Genomic DNA, 20,775 nt, shown 5'->3' with positions numbered 1-20,775 from the left:
ATTTTTCATATTCATAAATACACACACACACACACACACACACACATATACACACATATATACACACACATATTTCTACTTGTAAGAATCAAATGGAACCACAGATGTGAAAAGTAAAAAATGCCATTTGAACTTTGAACAACTCACTGCTTGCTGTGATGGTTCTAGCAATCAGCTCAGGCATTTAACTAGTGTCTTGGACCTTGTTGCCCCTTCCCAGCCTTAAAATTTGTACTAATGCTGACAGCATACTCATGAATATGTATGTGCCATTTTCATCATTTAAACAGAACATCTGTAGGGTGGATTTGTATATTCTTTTCTTTTTGAGATTCATTATCAAACATATTTTCATTTGGTCCTTTTCACATTTATCATATATTTGTACAAACATGCATATGACCATCCCAAACACATATCAGTATCTCTGAAATACAACCTTGGAACTACAGAGAAAGTAACATTTTCCGTGTATTACGATATTTAATTTTTACAACAACCACTTGAAATTTGTACTGTTATTTTCACTATTTTACAGATGAGAAAGCAGGCAGATAAGTAACAGCTGGAATTCAAATCCAGTTGTGTTTGATTCTGAAACACTTGTTCTTTTGTCAGTATTTACCACATGATAGTTACCAAATTTAAATATACTGCTTTCCTGGGACTTCCTTGGTGGCGCGGTACTTAAGAATCCACCTGCCAGTGCAGGGGACACGGGTTGATCCCTGGTCCGGGAGAATCCCACCTGCCGCAGAGCAACTAAGCCCTTGCACCACGACTACTGAGACTGCACTCTAGAGCCCACAAGCCATAGCTACTGAGTCTGCGTCCCACAACTACTGAATCCTGCGCACCCTAGAGCTCACGTGCCACAACTGCTGAGCCCATGCACTGCAACTACTGAAGCCCTTGTGCTCTAGGGCCTGAGTGCCGCAACTATTGAGCCCGCATGCTGCAACTACTGAAGCCCAGTGCGCCCAGCCCGTGCTCCGCAACAAGAGAAGCCACCACAATGAGAAGCCCACACACCGCAATGAAGAGTAATACCCGCTCACCACAACTAGAGAAAGCCTGCGCCCGGCAACGAAGACCCAAAGGAGCCAAAAAAAAAAAAAAAAAAAAATATATATATATATATATATATATATATATATATATATGTAAAAATAAATAAATAAAAAGTTGCTTTCCTGTAGTATTCAAGTGAATGTAGGTCTAAGAATTTTATTTCCTTTTTTAGTATTTGTACTTAAATTTTTTTGTGTGTATTTATGGTACTTGTTATATTAATAATTGAAATGATGGCATATTTTCTTCTTTTTTTCCTAGCTTATGCTTGATACATGGAATGAGTCAATCTTTTCAAATATAAAAAACAGACTTCAAGATAGTGCAATGAAGCTGGTACATGCTGAAAGATTAGGAGAAGCTTTTGATTCTCAGCTTGTCATTGGAGTAAGAGAATCCTATGGTATGTTCTGAACCTTTATGATCAGATTTCCTTTTCATGGAAATTAAGACAATTATAGAATAGTAGTCTCAAAGTTATGTTTATTAGAATATAGTCACATCTACTTTTAGTGCCACGTGAAATTAAGAGTACATAAAAGATATTCTGTTTTAATGAAAACTACAAAAGTTCATATTCGTGTGGTTAATATTTATTTTCTCCATTTCACTCATTTCTTGGCTAGTGAATCTTTTTAGCAACCTATATTAGAGAAATGTAGATTTGAGTCTCTAGCTTATGAAAGGTAACTGGTTTTGCACTTATATTTTTAGGACATCAGTTTATTCCATGTGTACATTCTGGAATGTCTAAACTTTTCAGTGTCTGATAGTGATACTCTCAGTTTTCATTCAATCAAATGTGCTGTTTCCTCTGACCAGAATACTTTTCCTCCTCTTTTATTTGCTAACTCATCCTCATTCTCTGTTTCCTCGTGGAGGCCTTTCCTAATTCCCAGAGTAGGTTAGGTGCTTCATAGTACCTGTGCTTCCCTCTCATAATACCTCAGTGTATTTAACTATGTTCTTGACACTATATCTTTACTGAACATAGAACGCATCTTTATTGAGCATAGAATGCCTGACGCAAAATAGTTGCCGATAAGAAAGTTTTATATAAATGAACCTTTATTGATCTTTGACTTGCTTTCTCCATTGCCATTGTGTTTCTTTAGGTATCAAGTCTAGATTTTCATTAGCCGTGTCCCTGAAATTTATTCCTTTTTATTTCAACTGCCACCAGTTAAGACTTCTTTGAATTCCACTTCTAGACTTTTCAAACAGTCTTCTTATAGTGATGTTATTGCTATTATTTAGCCCTTATACTTTCACAAGATTAATTTTTAAGTATAATTTTATTGGTGTTTTTCTTACCCACTTAGTGGTAGGCCATGCTAAATTCAGGTTACTTAGCCAGAGATTTGGGGTTCTCCATAACCATTCCTAACTTACTATTCTACCTTATCTTCTATTAACCTTACAATCCATGCAGACAAACTCATTGTTATACCTCGATTTGATCTTGTGTTGTTCTACTTCTGAATATTTACTTCCTTTACTAATCAGTGTAAATCCTACTTTGTTCCTAAAGACTCAATTCAAATCCCATCTTTTCTGTGAATGGTTTCTTGATCATCCACTTTGAAATCAGTCTCTTTCCTATTCAAAAATAAAATAGTTCATGTTATCTATACTATTTGTCACTTTACTACTCTGTACTGTTATCTTTTTAAGTTTCTTATAGAGAAGGATTTTGTCTTTCATGGCTTTATGTTCTCTTGAGCATTGTCACAGTTCCTTGAACATGACTCCTCAATATTTGTTATTTCATTTATTGTACTCAAAATACTGATTTGAATCATAATTAGAGTAAAATTTTATTTTCTGTTTTTCAGTTAACCTTTGTTCTAATCCAGAGGATAAGCTTCAAATTTATAGGGACAATTTTGAGAAGGCATACTTGGATTCAACAGAGAGATTTTATAGAACACAGGCACCCTCGTATTTACAACAAAATGGTGTACAGAATTATATGAAATATGTAAGTGAGAACTTAGTATATGTGGTAATTTGAGCTATTTTCTTGATTTTCTTAAAATGATTGCTATTTTGCTTCTGGACAGGCAGATGCTAAATTAAAAGAAGAAGAAAAACGAGCCCTACGTTATTTAGAAACAAGGCGAGAATGTAACTCTGTTGAAGCAGTAAGTAATTTTGTAATTGTTTATTCTTTGAGATTATTTGAAGTACAGTAGCCCAGGGGTGGTATATACATGAAGCAGGTAACATTATTTGTCCTTTCTCACTTCTGTGACCAATATTACTAATTGATTTTAGTACTCGTTCCCAGTGAACCAAAGTACAACTTCAGAAGGCACCTTACTCAGAACTCATTGTTCTTCAGAGCTAATGTGCAAGATAAAATCTGTTTGCCATCCCTGCTCTAGACTTTTCTATATTTAATGTACTTAATTCTTAATCAATCTCCTTCTGTTATGTTTTGTGCCTACCTAAAGTTAACCATATTAGGGATTTTCAGGTATCAAGTAAAGTATGATCCTGAGAGATACAGTTGATTCTTAATATTGATGGTAATTACATTCTGTAAAATAGTGGCTGCAAACACTGAATGAATGAGCACCAAACCATTACTACTAGGGGATATTTCTTCTTTTTATGGGAGGGTGTTTTCAAACTTTTCTTGCCGTGAGATAAAGTATTAATTACTTGATAAGAGAACATCAGTCTTTTAAATAGTTTTTATTTATTTTATGTTGTAAGTTCCTCATTAAAAGAAAGAAATGATCAGAGGTAGTAGTAGCCATGCTACAGTGTCTATTCTGGTGTTTTCTTTTACATGGATGACGACCTTAGTGTGCTTTGTTAAGGAATTTAAGAATCAAGTTTGGATAGAGTCTTAGAAATTGCTCAAATATAGCAATAATATTTCTTCCAGTTCCTTTCAGTCTTTGGAGCCTACAAACTAGATTTAGATTCACATTCAAAGAAGTAACATTCCAGTTTGCTTACAACCAGACATTTTTCAACTATGGATGGGATTTCTTTTTTTCTTACTTCTGATTTTTCTTTGGCTTCTTCCCTCTTGAGTGATAGTCATATTTATTTGTTCAGAAATTGGACTGAGTTGGATCTTTTTTCCCTTTTTTGTTTGTTTTGCTTTTTTTTATGTGCCGTATATATCCTCTTTCATATAACTCTGATATTGGCCAGAGAAGGGGCAGATTTAGTGGTTGCTTATAGAAATTCTCTATAGAGATTTAAAGCCAGGCTTGAACTTCATTCAGAAGGTAGGGAGGCCATTGAATATTTTTTAAACAAATAATGCTACGCTCAAACTTATCCATCAGAAAAATTAATCCTGTGTCAGTATGAGAGATTAATTGGAGTGGGGGGGACTTCCCTGGTGGTCCAGTGGCTAAGACTCTGTGCTACCAGTGCATGGGGCCTGGGTTCGATCCCTGGTCAGGGAACTAGATCACGCATGCCACAACTGAAGATCTTGCATGCCGCAACTAAGACCCACACAGCCAAATAAATACATTTTTAAAAATTGGATTGGGGAATAGCTTGGAATAGGAAGTGGGAGGCTTTTGCAATAATTCAAGCAAGATATTAGGAGTGCCAGGTAGGATTATAGCAATGGGAATGGAAAGAAAGAGGGTAGAGACAGACTTCCCAGAGGTGGAACATGGTAATATGAATGGGGCTGATATTGGAGAGAATTGAGTTAACAGTGTTTCTAAGGTTTTGGCTTGGGAGAATTGTGCTGCTGCAGGAGGATCAGGTATAAGAATAAATCTTCATAGTGAGGGAGAAAGATAAGTTTAGTTAGAGGGATTTGAATATTTTGAGTTGATTGGTGGGCCTATACCACCTGGATGGGGATGTTGTAAGTTTGTAAGATAGAGTTGTTCTTCTATTCTTATACTCTATTTTATACATCTTAGTTGTATCATATTTGTAGTAAACTTAAAGAAATTCAACTATAGAGGTCCAACTAATACAGTGAATAAGAGAGAGCAAGAAAAAGAGAATGAGAAAGGTAGACATAAACAAATACACATGAAAACTTGTATAGAACAGTTAAGTCTCCCTTTCTACTTTAAAATACACACACACATTTTGGGAAAAACTTGAAATAGAAGATGTGAATTTGCTCTTCCATGGATACCAAGTGTGAACATCTTACCAAGATGAATGATTCTAGAGTTTAAAGATAAGTTTTTGTTTTCTTTCAACAAAGACCCTAAGTGCAATATAATGTGCTTGCAAAGAAATTGTGCTTTATTGGGGAAGTAAGAGGTCTGTTTGTATGGTTTGTTTTGATTTTCTGCTTATTTTTCTTAAATCAACTATTTTGATTGAAGTATAACATATACAGAAAAGTGTACAAAAATCTCAAGTATAAGTGAGTTATCACAAAGTGAACATACCTGTGAAATTACCAGAAAAAGAATTATCAGCAAGTAAGAAACCTTCCATCATGCTCCCTCCACAGTATTATTGCCATCTTTTTTTCCAAAGATTATCACTTTCCTATCTCTTAAGAGCATAGATTAATGTTAATCAGTGACCACTATATAGTTTGTACAGCAAAATTTGGTGCAGAGAAGACATTAAGCATGAAAACTATAGAATTAACTGTAACATTGGGAATTTAAGGCTTAATGTAGATACACTACTGTATTATATACCTTACTAAGCTAAGGCCATTATACTATATACATAATATTTGTTATATATTTGTTAATTTACAGTTTCTGTTTCCAAAGAGAAATGGTGTGTTAAAGTGAAGTATGTTGTAATGGAAGGAACAGTAAACCAAAAAATCACCAAGTCCGGGGTTCTAATTTAATATGCATAAAGTATAAACAGTATTATTTGAATAGTTACTAAGTAAAGTCACTTCCATAATTGAAAACTATTCAGAGCAGACTTAATGCCCTAAATTCTGTCTTACAGGAATTATCAGCCATCAGAACATGCTATGCTATATCTTAATGCTTTATTGATAATAGTTTCATCTCTCCTTACATATTAGGCTATTACTAGTGGAAGACAGTTACCTAATTAGCTCATATGGGGCTACACAATGTTGCACACCAGAATTTAATATTAAAGTATGTACATTTTCGACATTTGTGTTTTCTCTGAAAATTAGGAATTTATTATGATTTATCACTTACCTTTTTTGAATGTTGTAAGGCTTGATCTTAATCTTCTAAACCTGATTACTTTTCAATATCCTAGGAAAACAAATTTCTGGACCAGTGTTCTGTATAATAGAGCAAGTCTCACCTAAGTAGTACCCAGTTGTGAGGCCAGGCCTAATAAAGGCCAAATATACATTTCAAGTAATGTTCATATAGTGCTTAGCAGCTTACTGAATTCCTTCCTTGTTTATAAGAGTTTTATTTTGTTCTTTTGGGTATTCTAAACATCTGATTATATCTTTCTAATATTAATGTCTCTTATTTCCTTCAGTTGATTAAATCTGTTAATGGTTTATTTTAGAAAAATGTTAATAATATTGGGGATCCTTGTCTTCTTTCAGTGTTTGATAGGAGTGCTTCTCAATGGTGCTTCTAAAGCACCATTAAGCATGATGCTTCTTTATGGCTTGATGAATGCATTTTATGATGCTAAGAAAGTACTCACTTATTTTTCTTTTATTAAGAATATTATCAGGAATTATCTACCTTAGCCCTAAAGCCATCTTATTTTATGGAGAATCATTAGAGGCATTTCCATGAAGATCATAAACAAGGCAAGGACACCCACTATTTCTGCTTCTATTGAACAGCGCATTGGAAGTATTAGCCCATTCAGTTAAACTACAGAAATCAATTAGAGGCATAGAATGGGTAAGCCAAAAGGAAAACTGTCTCATTTTAGAGATGATATGATAGTACTTTGTCTGGAAAACTCCACAGTTGATGATAAAACTCAAACAGTAAAGTAATTCAGGAAAGTGGCAGGATATAAAATTAACATACAAATTTCAGTCTTCATATACACAAATAATAAACAGAGGATATAAGGTTAGGGCAAACCTTACTTATAGTAGCAACAAAGAAAATTAAATACTTGGGAAAAATCTAGTAAGAAATGTGTGAAACCTGTAAGAGGAAAACTTTTAGATACTCCAAAGACACAGATGTAGACTTGAAAAAATAGAAAGATATCTCTTATTCTTAAATTCTATGACTTGAAATGATACAGGTATCAGTTCTTCTCTAAATTTCCTGTAATTCCAATAAAAATACCAACAACTATTTATTGAAATTAGACAAGTTGAAAAAAAGTTCATGTGGAAAAATAAACATGTAAGAATGGCCAGGAAAACACTGGAAAATAAAAACTTTGAAGAGAACTAGCCCTACCAGACATAAAACATACTATATAAATTCTCTGTAATTAAGTGGTGTGGTATTGCAATAGAAGAAACAAAAAGAAGATGAAATGAACAGAGAAGAACTACAGAAACAACTGGAAAACAGATAATAAAAGGGCCATAAGTAAACACATACCAATAATTACTTTATATGTCAGTGGACTAAATGCACTGATCAAAAGACATAGGGAGGGATGGGATTTCCCTGGTGGCACAGTGGTTAATAATCTGCCTGCTGGTGCAGGGGACATGGTTTTGAGCTCTGGTCCAGTAGGATCCCACATGCTGTGGAGCAACTAAGCCCATGTGCCACAACTACTGAGCCTGTAAGCCACAACTGTTGAGCCCACCTGCCACAACTACTGAAGCCTGTGCGCCTGGAGCCCATGCTCTGCAACAAGAGAAGCCACTGCAATGAGAAGCCCGCACACCGCGGCAAAGAGTAGCCCCTGCTCACTGCAACTAGAGAAAGCCCGTGCGCAGCAACTAAGACCCAACACAGCCATAAATAAATCAAAAAAAAAAAAAGACATAGGGAGGCTAATTGGATTAAAAAACAAGACCCTTCAGTATGCTGGCTATAAGAGACTCCCTTTAGGATGAAGAGCACACAGACTGAAAGTAGGTATGGGATAAGTTATTTCATGCAAACAGAAACGACAAGAAAGCAGGAGTAGCAATACTCATTTCAGAAAAAATTAAAACAAAGCCCGTGATGAATGACAAAGAAGGGCAGTATATAATGATAAAGGAATTGATACAAGAAGAGGATATTATACTTGTTAACATATGTGCACCCAATCCAGGAACACCTAAGTATAAAGTAAATACTAACAGATATAAAGGGAGAAATTGACAGTTAATATAGTAATAGTAGGACCCCACTGACATCAGTGGACATGTCATCCAGACAGACAATAAGGCAGCAGAGATCCTGAATGACGGAATAGATGAGTTGGATTTAATTGTTGTCAACAGGACATTCCATCCAAAAAAAAGGGCAGAATAAACATTCATTTCAAGTGCACATGGAACACTTTCCAGGATAGGTCACATACTAGGTCACAAAACAAGACTTAACAAATTTAAGAGGATAGAAATTATATCGAGTTTTTTTTCTAATCACAACAGTGTGAAACTGGAAATCAACCATAGAAAGAAAAGTGGGAAAATAACAAACATGTGGAGACTAAACAACATGCTGCTAAAAATCCAGTGAGTCAATGATGAAACTCAAAGAGGAAATCAGAAAATACCTCTGGACAAATGAAAATGGAAGCACTGCTTTCCAAAATCTATGGGATGCAGCAAAAGCAGTTCTAAGAGGGACATTCATAGCAACTTCAAGCCTTCCTCAAGAAACAAGAAAAATCTCAAAGAACGTAACCTACAGCCTAAAAGAAATAGAAAAAGAAGAGCAAACAAAGCCTAAAGTCAGGAGAAGGAAAGAAATAATAAAGATCATAGAGAAAAAAGAAAAGATTAAAAAAACCAAAAGAAAAGATTATTAAAACCAAGAGCTGGTTTTTTGAAAAGATAAACAAAATTGATAAATCTTCAGCCAGGCTCACAAAGAAAAAACCAATAGGATCTGAATAAACAAAATAAGAAATAGGAGAAAGAGCAACTGATACCACAGAGATAAAAAATCAATTGAAGAGGAGGGAACACTCAGATTCATTCTATGAGGCCTAATGCCAATAGCAAACAAAGACACTACAAGAAAAGAAAATTAGAGGCCAATATCTTTCATGAATACAAATGCAAAAATCCTCAACAAAATATTAGCAAATCGAATACAACAATATGTAAAAAGGATCATACACCATGATCAAATTGGATTTATTTCAGGGTCACAAGGATGGTTCAGCATATGCAAATCAGTGTGATACACCACATTAAAGAAAGGAAAGATAAAAATCACAGTATCATCTTAGTAGATGCAGAAAAAGCATTTGAAAAAAATTCAACATCTGTTCATAGTAAAAACTCTTATCAAAGTGGGTATAGAGGGAACATAACAAAGGCCATTTACAGCAAACCCTCAGCATAGTACTCCATGGTGAAAAGCTGAAAGGTTACCCACTAAATTCAGGAACAAGATAAGGATGCCCATTCTAGCTGCTTCTATTTAAACTAGTATTGGAAGTCCTAGCCACAGCAGTAAGACAAGAAAAAGAAAAGGTATCCAAATTTAAAGGGAAGAGGTAAAATTGTCACTGTTTGCAGATGACATGATACTCTGTATAGAGAACCATAATGTCTCTGCCCCAAAACTGTTAGAACTAAGAAATGAATTCAGCAAGGTTGCAGAATACAAGATTAATGTACTTCTATTTCTGTTGAATTTCTATACACTAATAATGAAATATCAGAGAATGTAAAAACCAATATCATTTAAAATTAAATCAAAAAAAATCTAAATACCTAGGAATAAACTTAACCAAGGAGATAAAAAGCATGTACTCTGAAAACTGTAAGCCACTGATGAAGGAAACTGAAGATGATTCAAAGAAGTGGAATGATATCCCATGCTTGCATGGATTGCAAGAATTAATATTTTGAAAATGGCCATACTACCCAAAGCAATCTACAGATTTACTGCAATCCCTATTCAAAATACCCGTGACATATTTCACAGAACTAGTACAAATAATCCTAAAATTTATATGGAACCACAAAAGACCCTGAATTGCCAAAGCAATCTGACACTTTCTTCAATAAGTGGTGTCTGGGGAAACTATATAGCTATGTGTAAAGCAATGAGATTAGAACATTCCCTCACACATGTACAAAATAAGTTCAAAGTAATTTAAAAACATAAATGTAAGACCTGAAACCATAAAACTCCTAGAAGAGAATATATTCAGGATACTTTGTCATAAATTGTAACAATATTTTCTTGGATGAGTCTCCCAAGGCAAAAGAAATGAAAGCAAAAATAAACAAATGGGGCCTAATTAAACTTAAAAGCTTTTGCACAGCAAAGGAAACCATCAAGAAAACGAAAACAATCTGGGAGAAAATATTTGCAAATGATGCAGCTGACAGGGATTAACAAGGATTTGTTAATATCCAAAATGTAGGAACAGCTCATAAAACTCAATATCAGAAAAAGAAACAACCCAATCAAAAAATGGGCAGAAGACCTGAATAGACATTTCTCCAAAGAAGGCATAGAGATGGCTAAAAGGCATATGAAAAGATGTTCAACATTGCTAATTATTAGAGAAATGCAAATCAAAATTACACTGATGTACCACCTCACACCTGTCAGAATGGCTATCATCAAAAAGTTCACAAATAACAACTGTTGGAGAGGATGTGGAGAAAAGGGTACTCTCGTACACTGTTGTTGGGAATGCAAGTTAGTGCAGCCACTATGGAGAACAGTATGGAGGTTCCTTAAAAAACTGAAAATAGAGTTACTATACTATCCAGCAATCCCACTCCTGGTTATATATCCGGAAAAGACGAAAACTCTTAATTCGAAAGGGTACATGCACCCCAATGTTCATAGCAGTGCTATTTGCAATAGCCAAGACATGGAAGCCACCCAGGTACCCATCAACAGACGATTGGATTAAGATGTGGGGTGTATGTGTACACATACACACAAACACACACACGATGGAATATTACTCAGTCATAAAAAAGAATGAAATATTGCCATTTGCAGCAACATAGATGGACCTAGAGATTATTATGCTTAAAGAAATAAATCAGAGAAAGACATGCACAGTATGGTATCACTTACATGTGGAATCTAAATGATACAAATATGCAAAACAGAAACAGAGTCAGATATAGAAAGCAAACTTGTGGTCACCAAAGAGGCAAGGGAAGAGGGGAGAGATAAATTAGGAGTATGGGATTAACAGATACAAACTACTGTATATAAAATAGATAAGTGAGCTTCCCTGGTGGCGCAGTGGTTGAGAGTCTGCCTGCCAATGCAGGGGACGCGGGTTTGTGCCCTGGTCTGGGAAGATCCGACGTGCCGCGGAACGGCTGGGCCCGTGAACCATGGCCGCTGAGCCTGTGCGACTGGAGCCTGTGCTCCGTGACGGGAGAGGCCACAATGGTGAGAGGCCTGCATACTGCAAAAAAAAAAAAAAAAAAAAAAAAAAGATAAGCAACAAGGATATACTGTATAGTGCAGGGAATTATATCTATTACCTTATAATAACTATAATGGAGTATAGCCTGCAAAAATACTGAATCACTATGCTGTATACCTAACTGTACACCTATCTGAAAGTAATACAATATTTTAAATCAGCTATGAATTGATTTCAATAAAAATACATAAGTTAAAAAAAATAGTGTGATATTGACCCATGAATAGATAGTGGACTAGTGGAATGGAAGAGAAAGTGCAGAATTATATATGACAAAGCTTGGATGTCAAATCAGTGGCAGTAAAGATGGACTTTTTAAAAAATGGTGATGGGATGACTCAGCAGATACTTGGAAAAAGATCTTTAAACCTGTATTTTACACCATTCAGAAAAATAAACCCCAAATAGATCAGGGATCTAAGTGTTAAAAATGGAATCATACACGTATTAGAAGAATTCCTCTTTAACTTTGGCGTAGAGAGAGGGTTTTTTTTAATGACTCAGAGTTCAGAGTCAGTAAAAGAAAAGACTGACAAATGTGACTATACACTAAAAAAATTGCGATCTTACAAGTTCTCATCATAAGAAAATAAAATTTTTAACTATCTATGGAGTTATGTGTGTATGTTAACTGGACTTAATTGTGGTGACTTAATTCACAGTGTATACAATTATCTATTATGTTGCACACCTTAAACTAATGTTATATGGCAATTATACCTCAATAAAAATAAAATAATTTTAAAAATTAAAAAATGTGGGCTTCCCTGGTGGCACAGTGGTTGAGAGTCCGCCTGCCGATGCAGGGGACACGGGTTCGTGCCCCGGTCCGGGAAGATCCCACATGCTGTGGAGCGGCTGGGCCTGTGAGCCACGGCCGCTGAGCCTGCGCGTCCGGAGCCTGTGCTCTGCAACGGGAGAGGCCACAACAGTGAGAGGCCCGTGTACCAAAGAAAAAAAAAATTAAAAAATGTAATTGTAAAAAGCACAATCAGCAAAGTTAAAAATCAGCTCATAACCTGGGAAAAAGTATTTGAAATATATGTCACAGACAAAAGCCCTATATCCCTACTATATAAAGTTCTACTATATAAAGAACTTATAAAAATTGAGGAACAAAAAATGATAAATATCTGGTAGAAAAATGTTGGAAAAAAGATGCAGATATATACTTAATACTGGCCATCAAACATGAAAAATGTTCAGATTTTTAGAGAAGAATTCTCTAAAAATGTGGAGGGAAATTGACGATCACTATTAGGTATGATCACACTAATAGTTGTTGCAGACAAGCTCCACCAATGGATACTAAAATCAGTGGCCAAAGGTTTGAGGTAGAATTGACAGTTTCAGAGTATCTTCCTCAAGATATTTGGTAAGGGAAAAATAGTTACTAGGATGGAGAAACCCAAAAAACCCTTATCTTAATCAAGTGATCAAGGTTAACATAACCAGTAATAGGACATATTGATATTATGTACCCCTTGATATGATATACTAAGAAGAGTACAAAATCATTTCTGTTGTATTCTTGTCAAAAATTAGTACTCTTATTCTAATGAGAAAATTTTAGACAATCCCTATTTTGGGGGCAGTCTACAAAATAACTGGCTACTATTCTTTAAAAGTGTCAAGATCCTACCTAAGGAGGCAAAAGACCTGTACGCAGAAAACTGTAGGATACTGATGAAAGAAACCAAAATGACACAAACAGATGGCGAGATACACCAAGTTCTTGGATTGGAAGAATTAATATTGTGAAAATGACTATACTACCCAAAGCAATCTACAGATTCAGTGCAATCCCTATCAAATTACCAATGGCATTTTTCACAGAACTAGAACAAAAAATTTTACAATTTGTGTGGAAACACAAAAGACCCTGAATAGCCAAAGCAATCTTGAGAACAAAAAACGGAGCTGGAGAAATCAGGCTCCCTGACCTCAGACTATACTGCAGAGCTACAGTAATCAAGACAGTATGTAACTGGCACAAAAACAGAAATATAGATCCATGGAGCGGGATATAAGCCCAGATATAAACCCACGCACCTATGGTCACCTAATCTATGGTAAAGGAGGCAAAAATATATAATACAGTGGAGAAAAGACACCCTCTTCAATAAGTGGTGCTGGGAAAACTGGACATGTAAAGGAATGAAATTAGAACATTCCCTAACACCACACACAAAAATAAACTCAAAATGGATTAAAGACCTAAATGTAAAGCCAGACACTATAAAACTCTTAAAGGAAAACATAGGCAGAACACTCTGACATAAATCGCAGTGAGATCTTTTTTGACCCACCTCCTAGAGTAATGGAAATAAAAACAAAAATAAACAAATGGGGGCTTCCCTGGTGGCGCAGTGGTTGAGAGTCCACCTGCCGGTGCAGGGGACGCGGGTTCATGCCCCGGTCCGGGAAGATCCCACATGCCTCAGAACGACTGGGCCCGTGAGCCATGGCCGTTAATTCTGCGCATCCGGAGCCTGTGCTCCGCAATGGGAGAGGCCACAACAGTGAGAGGCCCGTGTACCGCAAAAAAAAAAATAAATAAAATAAAAATAAAAATAAACAAATGGGACCTAATTAAAAGCTTTTGCACAACAAAGGAAACCATAAACAAGACAGAGACAACCCTCAGAATGGGAGAAAATATTTGCAAACAAAGCTGACAAAGGATTAATCTCCAAAATATACAAGCAGCTCATGCAGCTCAATATCAAAAAAACGACCTAATCAAAAAATGGGCGGCAGACCTAAATAGAAATTTCTCCAAAAAACATACAGGTGGCCTGTGGAAAGATGCTTAACATCACGAATTAGTAGAGAAATGCAAATCAAAGCTACGATGAGGTATCACCTCATACAGGTCAGAATGGCCATCATCAAAAAATCTACAAGCAAATGCTGGAGAGTGTGTGGAGAAAAGGGACCCCTCATGCACTGTTGGTAGGAATGTAAATTGATACAGCCATGTAAGTGGAAAACAGTATGAAGCTTCCTTAAAAAACTAAGAATAGAACTATCATATGACCCAGCAATCCCACTACTGGGCATATACCCAGAGAAAACCATAATTCAAAAAGACACATGCACCCCTGTGTTCACAGCAGCACTATTTACAATAGCCAGGACATGGAAGCAACCTAAATGTCCATTAACAGAGGAACGGGTAAAGAATTAGTGGTACGTGTATACAATGGAATATTACTCAGCCATAAAAAGGAATGTAATTGGATCATTTGTAGAGACGTGAATGGACCTCGAGACTGTCGTACAGAGTGAAGTCAGAAAAACAAATATCGTATATTAACACACATATGTGGAATCTAGAAAAATGGTGTAGATGAAATCTATTTGCAAAGCAGAAATAGAGACACAGAGGTAGAGAACTAATGTATGGATACCAAGAGGGAAAGAGGAGGATGGGAGGAACTGGGAGATTGGGATTGACATATACACTATTGATACTGTGTATAAAATAGATGACTAATGAGAACATATTGTATAATACAGGGAACTCTACTTAATGCACTGTGGTAGCCTAAATGGGAAGGAAATCCAAAAAAGAAGGAATATATGTATATGTATAGCTGATTCATTTTGCTGTATAGTAGAAACTAACAGAACATTGTAAAGCAACTATATGCCAATAAAAATTAAATAAATGTGTCCAGATCGTAACACACACACATGGACCAAGAAATTGTCGCAGATTGGAGGAGACTAGGAAAACTAACAACAAAATGTAATCTGGGTTTGTAGATAGCATCCTGGAATAGGAAAGACTGGTGAATTTCAGATAAGGTCTGTAGTTAATTAATACTGTACAAATATTATTTTCCTAGTTTTGATAGTTGTGCTGTAGTTACGTAAAAAGTTACCATTGTGGGAAATAGGGTGATGGATGTATAGGCACTCTGCTATTTTTACAACTTTTATGTAAGGCTGAAATCAAAATAAAATGTAAAAAAATAAAGAATATTGTGAAGAATGCCTTTATTATTTGGGAAGCATCAATGGAGATGATCATGTGGCATTCTCCTCCGCTGAACTAATTCAGGAAATCACATTAACAGAGTTCCTAACATAATAGCATTCTTTCATTTTAGGATAGAACAGAAAGTCCCCCTGCCTTTTTTTTTTTTTTTTTTGGCCACGCTGTGCAGCATGTGGGATCCTAGTTCCCCAACCAGGGGTTGAACCCATGCCCGCTGCAGTGGAAGTGTGGAGTCTTAACAACTGGACCTCCAGGGAAGTCCCAAAGTCCCTTTTTTTTTTTTTTTTTTTGCAGTACGCGGGCCTCTCACTGCTGTGGCCTCTCCCATTGCGGAGCACAGGCTCCGGACGCGCAGGCTCAGCGGCCATGGCTCTCGGGCCCAGCCGCTCCGCGGCATGTGGGATCTTCCCGGACCGGGGCACGAACCCGTGTCCCCTGCATCAGCAGGCAGACTCTCAACCACTGCGCCACCGGGGAAGCCCCCGAAGTCCCATTTTTAATGGATAAAAATTTATACCCCAAAGGGATTTTGACATATACTATATAGCCAATAAAAGTTACTCTCGGGCTTCCCTGGTGGCACAGTGGTTGAGAGTCTGCCTGCTAATGCAGGGGACACGGGTTTGCGCCCTGGTCTGGGAGGATCCCACATGCCACGGAGCAACTAGGCCCGTGAGCCACAACTACTGAGCCTGCGCGTCTGGAGCCTGTGCTCCGCAACAAGAGAGGCCGCGATAGTGAGAGGCCCGTGCACCGCGATGAAGAGTGGCCCCCGCTTGCCACAACCAGAGATAGCCCTCGCACAGAAACGAAGACCCAACACAGCAAAAATAAATAAAATAAAATTAATAAACTCCTACCCCCAACATCTTAAAAAAAAAAAAAAGTTACTCTCAAGATATTTCTGGGTTTTATACATAAAACGTTTAAATGTTTGGTTTAGCATATAATCACAATATATATTTTTAAGATAGTCATTTTTAATTTATTTTACTTTTGGCTGCATTAATCACAATATTTTTAGGATGCTTTATAGATTTATCCTAATTCAACTTTCATTTGGATTTGCTTGTCGTCAGTACAGCAGATTCTAATAGAGATGAATCAAAGAAAAGTGAGTTATGCTGTGAGTTGTTTAGATAGGCTAATATATTGATATTTTGAACTGAAATCTCTAGGCCAGAGATTTTCACTGAAGATAGTATCTACCTCCAGCTAGTGTTATAGAAATTTGTGGAGGTTTTTTTTTTTTTTTTTTTTTGGTTGTCACAATGATTGATTTTTAGTGAATGGAGTGCAAGAATGCTACATATCTCACAGTGCTCAGACTGTCCCACATAAATAAGAATTAGCCCATATCCCCAAAATAATATTCAGTGGTCCCCTAGCCACTCATGTAAATGAAAATCTTGTTTACACTAAGATATCTGAGTCTAGAATTCAATTTCATTTTACTTTTAAACCAAAACATTTTTGCATGATATTAGTAATACACTTCATTTTCTAAGTATATTATTGTGTAAATTGAGCAATGAAAATATATTTTTTGTTTGGAATCTTAAATTTTTTTCACTGTTGGAAATTTATATCATCTATAGTGATACTGCTCATGGTATCTGAGTCACCAGTGAACCTGTGTTAAATTGAAGTCAGGACCATGAATGCTGCCAGTTTGTCCCTCCAGTTTGTGACCTGAGAGGAGTCTTGTCCCACCGGTTTTAATTAGCCTAATTCTAATTGGCGTAGCTTGGGTTGAGTGCCCAAACTTGGATCAAATGCTTTGTGTGTGTGTCTTTGTACACATATGCAAGCATGCTTGAGTTGTCAGTGTGTTTGTAGTAGGTATGATATAGTAATACTTGACTCATCCAGAAGATAACCCTTTTAGCACCTTTAGCTACTTGAAGTTCAGTGGAGAACTTAAAAAGTTATGCCAAGAGTTCTGAGCAGCTGCATTGCATTAGATGTCTGACAGGCCCAGTCTTCAACTTTTACTTACAGGAGAAGAACTTAGCCCCACCCAGATCCAGCTTAGCCCCAACACAATTCTAATGATCTTGATTATCACTGGATGGGCCTCTAGCAGATGAGCACGGTATATTAGTAAAACCGGGTAAGAGGCTTCAGAGCTGTGCTGCTTGAAGAGGCATTATTGACAGAAAAGTGACAGGTAACAGTAAGAAAAGAATGAGAAAAAATATATTTTTAAATTACTTAAAATTTTTTTTCTGTGGCTATTAGTATTTTAGGTGATAGTCCTGTATAGCTTGGTTTTACCTGAAGGCAGTCATTTATTATTTATTATGCACCTAAACTATGTCAGGCCTTGTGCTAGTGGGGATAAGAAGATAAAATGGGTTCCTATCTTCAAAGTAACACTAGAATAAAATGGATTGTTTATACAGTGGAATAATGGAATAGAGAGTGAAATGGTGATGGCAAGTCTTCATTTCTTCTCATTGACCAGAGCTCTGATAGGGAAGCAGTGTATTACACTGGTTAGGGACATACATGTTGGAAGAAGATGAGGATTTGAATTCCATTGTCATTTTACCAGCTGTATGCCCTTTGGCAAGTTCTTCAACCTTTGTAATCCTTGTTTCCCCAACTGTAAAGTGGGGTAATACCCACTTGTGTTTAATGAACTACTATATCAAAACATTTAAGTGCTGTGCCTGGCATGGTAGTTTTTACTGTTAGGGCTGTGGTTTACAGAAGTTGCTTACTGATTCTCAGACAGATAGACACTATTTTGCTACCTGTGCAAAATATTGATAAAGAATGGAATTAGCAACAAGGTCACAAGTCATAAGTTGTTAACATTAAAGTAAGTAAAGTACTTGTTAACCTTCAGTATTTAAGTATATTAAGGGTGGTATTTAAAAAGTCAGGGTGAGTCTAACTGACTCCATTGGTCTATGTAGAGAGTTACTTGTGTAACTAGTTGAGAAATGAAGCAAGAAACACTGGTTATAAAGGTTTACAAAAACCTTTAAAAAAAAAAAACAAGAGAAGTTAATTTTGAGAATAGCCTACCACACATGGAATTAATGAATTCTTGAATACATACACATATCCTTGTATGGTTAGAGAACTGATAATGATAAAGTAGAAAAGGTGGAGTAATCTAGGATGATTTTTAATTCAACTCCTATTTTATAGCTAAGGCAAAAGCAAACTATTACTTATAGGAAATTACATAACTAACAAAAATCAGAACTGTTCCTATTGTTTTTATTAAACTTCAGTGAAGTAGCATTAATTGTGCAAATCGAATACCACTAAAAATAGACTCTAGTACATCAGTTAGCCTATGTATCCCACCTTTCTCATCTTCACAGAGCTATGCATTCATTCATTCAACAAATACTGAGTGCCTGCTGTGTTTTATGGCAGGCATCATCTTTGAAGAGTTTTGCTATAAAGGAAGGTAAAACATCAAGCACATTGATAGTTAAAGTGTTTCACCTTGCAGACCTCTGGGGAGATTGCTTTGGATTTAGAAGTTGTGCTCATCTCAGGCAAAATACAGGAGTTGATGACATATGGCAAAAAGTTTTTTTCTTCACGGAAGCTAGCAAAAGGAGACAGAAAGGGAATACAAGGTGAGAGAGATGGTTTATCACTATCCTTTCCATTCAAGATGTATTTTTCAAATAACAAGTATATATTCAGGGTTGACTCTGTATGTAGAACTTTGGTAAATGATGGGGAGAAAAATACAAAAGAGGAATAACATGGTTCCTGCCCTCAAGGAACTGACCCTTTTGTTAAGACAAGACTCTTTGGAGATAAGGAGGGAACTCTATCAAGCAACCTCCCTTACTTCTTTTTGCCTACATAAAATAGTTTTCTAAAGGATTTTCAATACACAGGGATCTATACCATGATTCTCTCTTTTTTTTTTTTTTTTTTTTTTGCGGTACGCGGGCCTCTCACTGTTGTGGCCTCTCCTGTTGCGGAGCACAGGCTCCGGACTCACAGGCTCAGCAGCCATGGCTCACGGGCCCAGCCGCTCCACAGCGTGAGGGATCTTCCCGGACCGGGGCACGAACCCGTGCTCCCTGCAACAGCAGGCGGACTCTCAACCACTGCGCCACCAGGGAAGCCCTTCTCTTTATTTTTTAAAAAAATATTTGTTATGAAACTTTTCAAATATTTTCAGAAGTAGAGAAAATAGTGTAATGAACCCTACCCTCCAAACCTAGCCAGCAGATTCAACAGTGATCATCATTTTGTCATACTTGCTTGGTTGATCCTTTTCTTCTTTTCTTTCCTTTTTTCCCTTTCCTCCTCTCCTATCCTTTCTTTTCCTTTCCTTCCCTTTCCTTCTTTTCTTTCTTTATTTAAATTTAAAAAAAAATTTTTTTTTTTTTGGCCGAGCTGTGCAGCTTGCAGGATCTTAGTTCCCTGATTAGGGATTGAACCCGGGCCCTGGCAGTGAAAATGTCAAGTCCTAACCACTGGACTGCCAGGGAATTCCATCTTTTCTTTCTTTTCTCTCTTGCTTCCTTTCCTCTTGCATTTAAAGAAGTTATGATGTACATTTTTACTCTAAATACTTCTATATTATAACATTATTTTTAATGCCTGTATATATTTCATCATATATATGTACTATTATATACCTAACTACTTCTCTAATGATGGGAATTTTCATTATTATTTGTTATTATTATGTTTTTTTAATAGTACTTCCTGGAATGTATTTACATGCTTATATCTTTATATCTTATATCCTGATATATTTTTAACATCTTTATGCATACATCTTTCTTACATGTGGCATTCTCTTGGAATGGAATTTCCTGGAAATGAGATTGCTGAAGCAAAGGGTATGCACCTTTTACAGATTGCTATATAACACCAAACTGATTTTCAGAAATGTTGTAATTCTGATTCCCATTAACAATATGCCTGTTTATCTTTGCTGATCTGGGTTTTTTCTATTAAAAAACCCAGATCAGCAAAGATAAACAGGCATATTGGCAGTCTATTAATTTTGCCAATTTCCCAAATTACTAGGGGACTTCCCTGGCAGTCCAGTGGTTAAGACTGCGCTTCCAATGCACGGGGGGCGTGTTCGATTGCTGGTTGGGGAACTAAGATCCCACATGCTGCATGGCGCAGCCCCCCCAAAAAAAATTGCTAATGAGGCTGGGCATCTTTATTTTTTTAGGATTGACATTAATAGTTTAATTCAAGGGAATATCCATCTGCTA

The 20,775-nt window shown here is 36.4% G+C and overlaps 1 protein-coding gene across 1 annotated transcript in view; it reads left to right on the top strand.

Moving 5' to 3' along the window:
* The window catches only part of CUL5 (cullin 5), a gene marked incomplete at both ends in the record, with an annotated part of 80,582 nt that overhangs the window by 28,228 nt on the left and 31,579 nt on the right, over window positions 1-20,775 (top strand). Inside the window, 6 exon segments of the mRNA XM_079707856.1 lie at window positions 1,333-1,474; window positions 2,907-3,052; window positions 3,135-3,215; window positions 18,950-19,038; window positions 19,040-19,145; window positions 19,147-19,158. Coding sequence (XP_079563982.1) covers window positions 1,333-1,474; window positions 2,907-3,052; window positions 3,135-3,215; window positions 18,950-19,038; window positions 19,040-19,145; window positions 19,147-19,158 — 576 coding nt within the window.

Source organism: Hyperoodon ampullatus (assembly GCF_949752795.1).
Source record: "Hyperoodon ampullatus genome assembly, chromosome: 7".
Lineage (NCBI taxonomy): Eukaryota > Metazoa > Chordata > Mammalia > Artiodactyla > Ziphiidae > Hyperoodon > Hyperoodon ampullatus.
This window is presented reverse-complemented; position numbering and strand designations above follow the sequence as displayed.